Here is a 10,826-nt window from a genome sequence, read left to right as displayed (position 1 = left end):
TTTTTTTTTTTTTTAATTCCCTGAGGCATCTGATTGCTAACCAGAAGGCTAGAGGTTCAAACCCATCAGCCACTCCTCAGAAGAAAGATGGGACAATCTACTTCCGTAGTGATACCACCTCAGAAACCCAAGGAGGGTCCGCGATGAGTTGGATCTGACTCAATGGCAGTGAGTTTGTCTTTTTTGAGTGTTGTTGATTTTTTCTATTGTTTATTTTGTTTCATTGATTTCTGCTCAAATATTTATTATTTCCTTTCTTCTGGTGAATGCAGGCTTTTCTTGCTGTTCATTTTCTAATTGTTGGAGATGTTGGTTTAAAGTGTTGATTTGGGCTCTTTCTTCTTTTTTGATATGTGCATTTATAGCTATAAATTGGCCTCTGATGACTGTTTTTGCTGTGTCCCAAAGATGTTGGTATTTTGTGTTCTCATTCTTTTTTGACTCAAGGGATTTTTTAATTTCATTTTTTATTTCTTCTATTACTCATTCTTAAGGAGGATATTGTTCATTTTCCATGTGTTTGCTCTTTTTCCATTGATTTTCCTATTATTGATTTCTAATTTTACAGCATTATGATCTGAGAAGATGCTTTGAAGTATTTCAATGTTTCTGAATTTATTAAGGTTTGCTTTATGGCCTAACAAATGTTCTATCATGGAGAATGCTCCATGTACACTAGAAAAGAATGTATATTGTGCTGCTGTTGGGTGAAGTGCTCTGTAGATGTCTATAAGGTCAAGTTGGTGGATTGTATTATTTAGTTCTTCTGTGTCTTTGCTGAATTTCTTTCCAGTTGTTCTGTGTTTGGTTGAAAGTGGTCTATTAAAGTCTCCTACTATGACTATGGAGTCATCTATTTGTCTTTTCAATTCTGTTAAAGTCTGATTTAAGTATGTTGGACCTCTTTCATTGGGTCCATAGATATTTATTATGGTTATATCTTTTTGTTCAAATAATCCTTTAATCATTATATAATGTCCTTCCTTGTCTCTTATGGTGGTTTTTGTCTTAAAATCAATTTTATCAGAAATTAATATTGCCACTCCTGCTGTTTTCTGGGTGTCATTTGCTTGATATATCTTTTTCCAACCTTTGATTTTTAGTCTATTTTTTGTCTTTCTCTCTAAGGTATGTCTCTTGTAGACAGCATAGTGATGGGTTATGTTTTCTTATCCAGTCTGCAACTCTCTCTCTCAAGTGGTGCATTTAATCCATTGACATTCACTGTAATTACCAACAAGTATGAGTTTGTTGCTGTCATTTTATTATGTGTTTTTGTGTGGTGTTCCTGGTTTCTTTGTTCCATATAATCTTCTGTGCTGAGATCATTTTGTTTATGAATTGTGTTATCATTTCCTTCATTGCTGTTGTTTTAGTATTTGGTATATATCCGGGCTTGTCTTCTTTTTTATTGTGATGTGAATGTTTATCATTTTTCTTTGAGGTTACCCTGTGAATTATAATTTTCTCCTCAAGTTTAAAATAGTCCATTCTATCTTGCAACTCTCTGGACTTCCTCACCATTTAGAAGTTCCACAACTACACTGTTTTTTCTCTCTTTTTGTTTTGTAGTTGTCCTCATTTGCCAATTGATGTCTCTGGTTCCCTGTTTACAATCTAGTAAGCTTATTTTACTTCAGATACTTCCATAGCTGTTTTGGTTTCTGGGTTATGTCATCATGTGTATTAATGGTTCGTTGTTGTTTGCTATTATTGGTTCTCTGTCCAAAAGACTCCTTTTTGTATCTCTTGTAAGTTGGTCTGGTTTTAACAGAATCCTTTAATTTCTGCTTATCTGGAAATTCCCAAATCATCATCATATTTGAGAGACAAAGGGAAAATGGAGAAGAAATGAATTGCTGCCCCTTATTGGCTGTTGGAAAGTATCCCAACAGTTACTGGCTATCACATCCCAGACCCACAATCTATGTAACACAAATCCATGATTCCTCCCTCCCCAAGCCTTGGCCACAGAAGGTAATGTTTATGGGGCCAGATTGTGTCTCTGAAGGAAAACTCTCTTTTAGGCAATCAAAATGTAAAGAAAAATAAGCAGTGACTGAGGTTCTAATATAAAATAAGAAGAACTCTGGGAACAGACTCATTAAAACAGACAAACAAACAAAAAGTAGAATTGTGATTCACATTTATTGATAATAAAGAAACCACAAAATACAAGTGGGTTAATTCATATTATTTCAGTGAGTTTGCTGATTAAGGAGCCCTCTGGCACAGTGGTTAAGAGCTCATCTGATAACCAAAAGCTCATCGGTTTGAACCCCCCAGCCACCCTATGGGAGAAAGATATGACAATCTGCTTCCATGTAACAATTCTACTCTGTCCTACAGGGTCACTATGAGTCAGAATGAACTCAATGGCATACAACAGCAGCAACATTGTTGGTTACTCACACCAAAGTAGTTAATTTCACTTTGCTACAAATATATACATATATTTGCGCCCATAAAATTATGTTCATGCTCCCTCCCAGCCCCAACTCTCAACATTCCAGTCTCTTTTAAATTCCATTCTCTTCATTATCATACATATTTGGAATTCTAGGTGGTGTACCTGATAGTTACACACAATTTAGTTTTATGTTGCTTAGAAAAGTTGAAATCTAGTATTAAAAAAATCAAGAACAACACTTGTTACATAAAGGTAGGGAGAAAAAAGTCCATATCACTAAAAGGCCAATAGGACTCAACACCTATGTAAACCTATTGCCATCGAGTTTACTCCAACTCATGCCAACCCCATGTGTGTCAAAGCAGAATTGTGCTCCATAGAATTACCAGTGGCTATAATCTCATGGAAAATAGATTGCCAGGCCTTTCTTCTGAGGTGCCTGTGGGTGGGTTTGAATCAGCAACCTTTTGGTTAGTTGTTGAGCACAAACCATTTGCACTTCCTAGGAAAGCCTCACTAGCCATGTAAAGGCTAATTAATAGCAATTTATGAGTGTGTTGACATGTAAAAGCACAAGGGAAAACAATAAACTGTTGTTTTCCACTTCTTATAAAACATGCAATAATCAATAATAAAATGTCCACATTTTTTTTATTATTATTTTGCAGCTTTTGGCTGATTCATTAAACTTTCCTTACCCATCAATATTAAAGTCAGGGATTGGAGAAGTGTAATAACAAAATAGCTGTATTACCATTCAAAATAATTTTATACATTATTTTGTTTATTTAAAACTTCTTCATTACTTCAAATATATATATATATACTTTCATATTCCTAAATCATCTCACTTTCCTTGCATGAACTCAAAGCATACATAACACCAAAAAATTAAAAATAGAGAATCATTTCCAACTTAAGGATGGTCAACAGCTGGGTGCTAAGGATTCGATGAGACCTTGTTATTGCTGTTGCTATAATCTTGATCAAAGTCTCATGGATGCTGTAACCTGAATAAATGATAAGAGTCTTTGATTATTTGGTTATCTGTCTAACTTGTCCTTAAATAATTCAAACACCCATGAAACAGTCATTATTGAAATTAAAATGGAGAAGATACAAACTTTATCCTGTCCCCAACTGTTGTTGTTAGCTCTCCTCCAGTTTCCACCTGACTCATGGCAACACCATGTATAATGGGATCTGACCATTGTCACATGTAGGTTACATGCTTATTTTGCAGGAGTAGATCACCAGACCTTTATTCCTAGTCTATCTTAGTCTGGAAGCTCTGTTGAAAACTATTCAGTATCATAACACGCAAGCCTCCACTGACACACAGGTGGTAGTTATGCATGAGGTGCACCGGCCAGGAAGCCAACCAGGGTCTCCATGTGGAAAGTGAGAATCCTATCATTGGCCCACCACTGCCCCCACCTGAAATACCACAGTGGAAAAAAAACATCACTCAGTCGTAGCAAATGCCCAGAGTAAGGGATCTTTCCTACACGACTGGGAGTGCAAACTGGAATAGTCCTTTTGAAGGCAATTGGTCAAGATGCTCAACAATATGCATATAACCCACAGGTCAATAGTTCCACTTCTAGGAGTCTGACTTACGGAAAAATCTTAAATTTTAAAATGTTTTGCACACAAAGATATACACCACAATATCATTTAAAACAAAATTAGATATGATCTAAGTGTTAATACTATAAAAATATTTTTATGGGGAAAAAAAAAAAGCGGGGAACAGGTTTGCTGGCCCAATGGAGCCTGGTGGAACCACTAAGACTATGGCCCCTAGCTGCCCTTCAGGTCTGGAATTGAAGGCACACCTGTGGCTTCCAGCCAAACAATAGACAGACATATCAGTTGAGTATTTACCTGAGGTAGATACAGTCCTTGGAGAGAACAAGCAAGAGAGAAAGAAGGGCTATTCAGGCTTAGGGAGACAGCTCAGGGGCAGGAGTGCATGGAGGGATGGACACAGGGAAGAGGTAACTATCGGGAGGAAGTGGGAGGGGAGCTATTGTATTGTGCTAAATTGTGGTCAATGTCATGAGACAAAGTGTATGTGAACTGCTGTATGGAAAGTGTATTTGCTCTGTAAATTTTCACCCAAATCACAATAAAAAGAAAAAAAAAAAAACACCATAATTTCCCATCTGAAAAAAATATATATTTTTATGAAGTATCATATATTAATATTATAAATGGTACGAGGCCATCAAAAATGATGTTTAATATATTGGAAGGATATGAAAGTACTTAATTTATATATGTATACACACACATATATACACAACCTCTCCCTTTTTTTTTTGACTCTCTCGTTATCATATATATATATACATATATATACACCAACATATATATATATACACCAACATACACACACACACACACACACACACATATGTATGCATAGGAGCTCTGGTGGTGTAGGGCCTAAGGCATTTGACTGCTAAGCTGAAGGCTGGTGGTTCAAACCCACCAGCCACTCCTCAGAAGGAAGATTGGGTGATCTACTTCTATAGTGATAATGCCCTGGAAACCCAAGGAGGTACTGCTATGAGTCAGATGTGACTCAACGGCAATGAATTAGTAAGTTAACCAAAATTATTGGTGGTTCAAACTCATCAGCCACTCCACAGGAGAAAGATGGGGCAGCCTGCTTCTGTAAAGATTTATAGCCTTGGAAACCCTATGGACAGTACTACTCCAAGGTGGAATTGATTTAATGACAAGATATATGTATATATATATACATATGTGTGTGTGTATATAAATGTGTGTGTGTGTGTGTGTATATGTGTGTATATATATATATATATATGAGTTTAAAAAATATCCACAGGTTAACCTTCAAGAACCTATAATATCTGGCTTCAACATTCCTGCCCAGCCTCATCCTCTCAGGTCCTTCAAGGAACTTCATCATATTCACCCCTTGGAGCACTCGTAGAGCACTCTCCTAACTTTCCTTCCTCAGTAAGCACTTTCCAGTTCTGTCTTCAAGCTTTTCTCCATCACCTCACCTAGAAAGAATTTTCTCATCTCAACCCATGGAGCATCATGTCTGGGTCCCAAGTTATTGTTATTTATTTACAGGCACAAATACATGCCTTACCAAAATCAAACAAACCCATGCTGTCAAGTCGATTTTGACTCATGGTGTGTCAGAGCAGAACTGCTCAGTAGGATTTTCTTGGCTGGAGTCTTCACAGAAGCAGGCCTTTCTTTACCAGGCCTTCCTTCCACAGCATCATTTGGTGGGTTGAACTGCCAACTTTCCATTAATAATTGACACAAACCATTTGTACTATCCAAGAAGCAAGTTGTTTGGTCTCCTAGATCTACCTCTTATCAACACCATGGCCCTTGGTCAACCTACCTAACCCTTTGTTTCTTGACTATGAATGTTATCATATCTATCTCACAGAGATTCTAGAAGGATTACAGAAGATAACATGTCACCTTAGGCTCTTTAATGTTGAAAGTCCTCCCAGATGCACCTCTGAAGAAAGGCCTGGTGACCTACCTCAAAAAAACATCTGCCATTGAAAACCTGGTTGAGTCCTCGAAAACTCTGAGCCAACTTTTTTTAAAAGTTAAGCATTTTGTATATTTTAGTTGCGATGTTACACATTTTATATGCATTAACCTTCAAGATAACTTTTATCAGTTGGTTGCTATTATTATTCTCAGGAGCTCTAGTAGTGCATATGTTAAGGACTTGGCTGCTAATCAAAAGGTCAGCAACTAGAACATACCCAATGGGTCCACCGGACAAAGACCTAGTGATCTGCTCCCAGAAAGATTACAGACTAGAGAACCCTATCAGGCAGTTCTACTCTGTCACATAGAGTGGCTATGAGTCAGAATTGACTCAACAGCACACAACAACAGCAACAGTATTATTCTCATGTTATGGATAGGGATATGGAGACTTAGTGAGGTTAAATAAAAAATTCAGAAATGAAGATGTCAAGATTATGAACCTAAATCTATCTAGCACTAAAACCAAAAACCAAACTCACTGCTGTTGAGTCGGATCCAATTCACAGCGCTCCCTCCTTGGGTTTCTGAGGTGGTATCACTACAGAAGTAGACTGCCCAAGCTTCCTTCTGAGGAGTGGCAAGTGGGTTTGAACTGCCAGCCTTCTGGTTAGCAGTCAAATGCCTTAGGTGCTACACCACCAGAGCTCCCTACGTAGCACTAGAGCTACTCTAATCTCAATTACCATCGTACATTGTCCTTAAGGATGGTAGAGATAGTAGATGTCAAGGTTGGAAGGGCAGGTAACCAGAGGTGAGAAGATTAGGCCAGATGGATTGTCAAGAGTTTCAGAGACAAGGTGACTTCCAGAATTGGTTATGAATTTCATGTAAAGAATTACTTTAAAACTTCGGTTTGAGGTCTTCAGACAACTTCACCATTCCTCTCATTTGAGAGTTAGGCATTATGCCTCCAGGAGCCAGGGTTTAGTTTGGTCCAATGCAATCCATTTGAAAACATCTATCTCATTCAGGATTCAGTTACCTAGATGTACTGATATATATTTTTTAAAACTTTAAATTTCACTTAAAGATTTGAATTTGATAAAGCACATTTGATGTAATGTGTTTCCCAAGTTTCTTTTCTAAGATAGTCCTTAATGAACTGGGAGTCAGTTTACCTGTTGGGATTTGGGCACCAGCATTTTATAAATGAATGGGAACATGGGTAGAGAAAGTTGGGGTAGAGATATGCAGGTTTCCAAGGAGAATAGAAAGAAATGGCATTCTCCAACTCCAAACATGAACTGCTTATTCTCCCAAGAGTTAAAGCAGTGAAACAGAAAAGCATCTCAACCCAAGAAAATGTGCTAGTGGCTTTCAAGGCACTGTCTTCCAGAAGCAGAGCTGACCTTTTTCCACATCCCCTGAGTGGATCCATCGTTACACTATGCGGTACACAGGGTCACCAACTCTCATGCTTCCAATTTTTTCCACCAAATAATAGATCCCAAATAGTGGGGATGATTTGTATATATGCTTCTCAGATGGATCACATAGGCGGTAACTGAAAGAAGCAAAAATTTACCATCAGGCACAAAAAGGAAATCGGTGAGTGCTCTCTTTATAGGATTCACATCTTCCATGCTCAGGTTATTTATGGATAAGTAGTGAGGCTTTTCTAAAACATTAACAGAGAAGTCAAACTGCAAATAATCCTGGTTTTTCTGGAAGGATCCTGAGAGTCTAAACAGTTTTTCCCCGGATTCAATTTGAAGACAATATGGAAAAAAAAAAAAAAAAATGCATATGATAACTTAAAATTAACATGTGACTTATATGTGTTACTTAAAATAAATACTTCAGCTGCATGTATACCTTCAATTTCACAATTCATTGAACTAAATACTTATAGAATCTCAAAATAGAAATGCCCTGCACATTGCAAATTGTCTATTTAATGCATTGGAACTTTATGATGTCAATGCCCTCCAAGTATAAGCTCAATGCTGGGGTTACAAATTCAGAATGTGATACAACTGGCATGTAGATCTGAACTATTGCTGAAGTAATTATTTTTATTTTTTAAAAAAGACTGTTTGAAACCTTAAACAAAAACATAGAATCTGCAAAACACCACTTTGCATAACTTGGATGAACTTGGAGGACACTATGCTGAGTGAAATAAGTCAATCACAGAAGGACAAATATTGTATTAGTCTATAATTGTAAAAAGTCAAGGAAAGGTTTATATATAGAAGGAAATTTTTTTGTTGTTGGTTACCAAGGGTCAGAGGGGAAAGGAGGGAACACTGTTAGATAGGTAGAGACAAGTATTGATTTGGGTGAAGAGAAGGGCCAGGAACCAATGTGAGTGATCAACACGGTGGCACTGAGGAGGAGGAAGACATAGAGAGGAGCATGGGAGGTATAGAAAACAAAGATGAACCCCTTTGCCCATACAGTACTGTGTTGTCAGTGAAGGCAAACATGGCTATATGGGTGGATAGATGGGTGGACAGACTGAACTATTGGGTATGTCTATGCAGGGGGAAGTGTGCCCACAACCATGTAGAGGGTTGGCAGACAATGTTTCTACAAGTGTATTGGTATGTTCTGCAGAATTTCCAAGTATATAGTAGAACTGAGAAGGGACAATGTTGTAGTCATTTCTGGGCCACAGCCAGCTACCCAGAGGAAGAGAGTAGTTTGGACCTGTGGGCTTGGAACCATAGTTGTAGGGACATCAAGCGAATTGGCATAACATACTACACAAAAGCATTGCTCCACATCTTGGTGAGTAGTGACTGGGATCTTAGAAGCTTGCAAGCAGCCATCTAGATGCAACTATGGTCTCTCCTTGTCCAGAGCAAAGAAGAATGAAGAAAACCAAAGATGCATGGAAACAATTAGTCCTGGCGACTGGTACACCATGTGATTCCCAGCCTTTCCGACTATGAGACCAGAAGAACTAGATGGTGCCCAGCTACCACTGTCAATCACTTGGAGGGGGATCTATGTAGGAGACCCTGGACAGAGTGGGAGAACAATGTGGAACAAAGCTCAAAATCATTAAAAAAAAAAAAAAAGGGATCAGGTTTGCTGGTCTGATAGAGCCTGATGGAACCATTGAGACTATGGCCCCTAGCTACCCTTCAGGTCTGGGATTGAACCCCTACTGTGGCTTCCAGCCAAACAAAAGACAAGCATATGAGTGAACATTTACATTAGGTAGATACACTCCTTGGAGAGATCAGTTATGGAAGAATAGAAGGGCTGTGTATACACACGGAGACAACTCCAGGGGCAGGCATGTATGGGAGGAAAGGACACACGAAAGAGGTAACTATAGGGAGGAAGTAAGAGGGGAGCTGTTGTACTGTAGGAAATTGTAGTCAATGTCATGAGACAAAGTGTACGTGAGCTGCTGTATGGAAAAAAAAAATTGCTCTGTGAACTTTCACCCAAATCACAATAAAAATAAAAAAAAAAAGTTTGAATTAAAAAAATTATTAATGTCACTGAATTCTAAAAACCAAAAATCAAAATAGAATTATAAATACATAGAGTCCAAAAAATAACTCTGAAGGGCTCTCCTTAAACTACACCTGTTGGCAACAGATCAACAACAAAATGGAAGAAAGGGAACCAATAGAACACAGCCCGTAAAAATGGTAACTTATGTTTAAAAATCATCTATACTGAGAACCAAAATCTTGGCCAAAATTCTTTAAACAACAAAATAAAACAAAAACCCTGGCATAAAAAAAGCTTCTGCATAAATCACCTCTGATAACTCATTGCATAGTTCATTATACAACCATTATTATTATTATTATTATTATTATATAATATAGATTGTGTCATATTTATAATTTAATTATTCTTATATTACTTGATATTAGTTCTAATAAAGAAATCTGAGTCGTAATAAAAATAAAGTATTTGAGGTCTTAATTTGGAAATGCACATGTAAAGGTTATTAAACATTGGTATGGAGTTACTAGAATTTCAAAACATAGAAATTTGTGAAAAGTAATGGAAGGTCCATCAAGGAGAAATCAGGAAGCAACAAGGACCCACCTACATTAGCCGGCAGACACAAACCAACCAGAAGGCAGAGTGGAAGGTGTTCTCAGACAAAATGGCCGTATCCACCTAAAGTGCAGGCTCAGACACAGCACTCACCCACAGGTAGCTCTAGGGTGACAATACTCCTGAAAACACACTGAACACTTTGGTGTTTTACCTCTTCAGGGTTTCCAGTGGCTCTTTCCAGTCTATGATTCCAGTGTCGGGGTCCACAGTGGTCATAACACACCTGTTGGGTAACAACCAAGGCTGAGTCCAGTGGTTCTTTGCTAAGAACCAAAGGGCACACTGCTTCCCAGAAGTAGTGTCTGGAAAGATTCCTCACCTGGGGCAGGACATGACCTTTTTCATTTCCACGTTGCCAATTAGGAGTTCATCCCAGGTGTCCTAGGAGAAAAGAGAACATTTCCTCTTGAATTAATCATTTGACTTTATAGCAGTATTATGGAACTAGCAGAAGGAAGTAGCAAAAGAAGATGCCAAGAAGTATCACCTCACAGGACTCAGAGAGAGGTAGCCTGTTAATGAAGCCACGGTCCACCTCTCAGAAACCTGATTCTGTCAGCATGCAAGAACAGATCTTCTATACAGGACCATCTGTCATGAGGATCATAAATGAACTAACTTAATTAATTAACTATTAACTTTTGTTGTTGTTGTTGTTATGTGCTGTAGAGTTGGACCTGACTAATACCAACCCCTCTTTGGGTTTCTGAGGCAGTATCACTACAGAACTACGGAAGTAGATTGCCCAACCTTCTTTCCGAGGAGTGGCTGCACTACATCAACTAATAAATTAACCAAAACCAAACCAAACTGCCAT

At 38.0% G+C, this 10,826-nt stretch overlaps 2 protein-coding genes across 2 annotated transcripts in view; both read right to left on the bottom strand.

Moving 5' to 3' along the window:
* Window positions 1-5,354, bottom strand: part of MTARC1 (mitochondrial amidoxime-reducing component 1) — a 189,112-nt gene extending 183,758 nt beyond the window's left edge. Inside the window, 1 exon segment of the mRNA XM_007936988.1 lies at window positions 5,277-5,354. Within this exon segment, the coding sequence (XP_007935179.1) occupies window positions 5,277-5,354 (78 nt within the window).
* A 2,000-nt stretch (window positions 5,355-7,354) lies between these two features.
* Window positions 7,355-10,826, bottom strand: part of MTARC2 (mitochondrial amidoxime reducing component 2) — a 72,192-nt gene continuing 68,720 nt past the window's right edge. Inside the window, exons 5-7 of the mRNA XM_007936944.1 lie at window positions 10,329-10,390; window positions 10,161-10,232; window positions 7,355-7,478 (exon numbers count right to left, since the gene is read on the bottom strand). Of these exons, the coding sequence (XP_007935135.1) occupies window positions 7,355-7,478; window positions 10,161-10,232; window positions 10,329-10,390 (258 nt within the window). The remainder of the gene's footprint in view (window positions 7,479-10,160; window positions 10,233-10,328; window positions 10,391-10,826) is intronic.

Source organism: Orycteropus afer, unplaced genomic scaffold (genome assembly GCF_000298275.1).
Source record: "Orycteropus afer afer isolate SDZICR_OR568_19922 unplaced genomic scaffold, OryAfe1.0 scaffold00039, whole genome shotgun sequence".
In the NCBI taxonomy this organism is placed as follows: Eukaryota; Metazoa; Chordata; class Mammalia; order Tubulidentata; family Orycteropodidae; genus Orycteropus; species Orycteropus afer.
The sequence above is the reverse complement of the archived record's forward strand: the minus strand, read 5'-3'. Positions and strand labels throughout refer to the sequence as shown.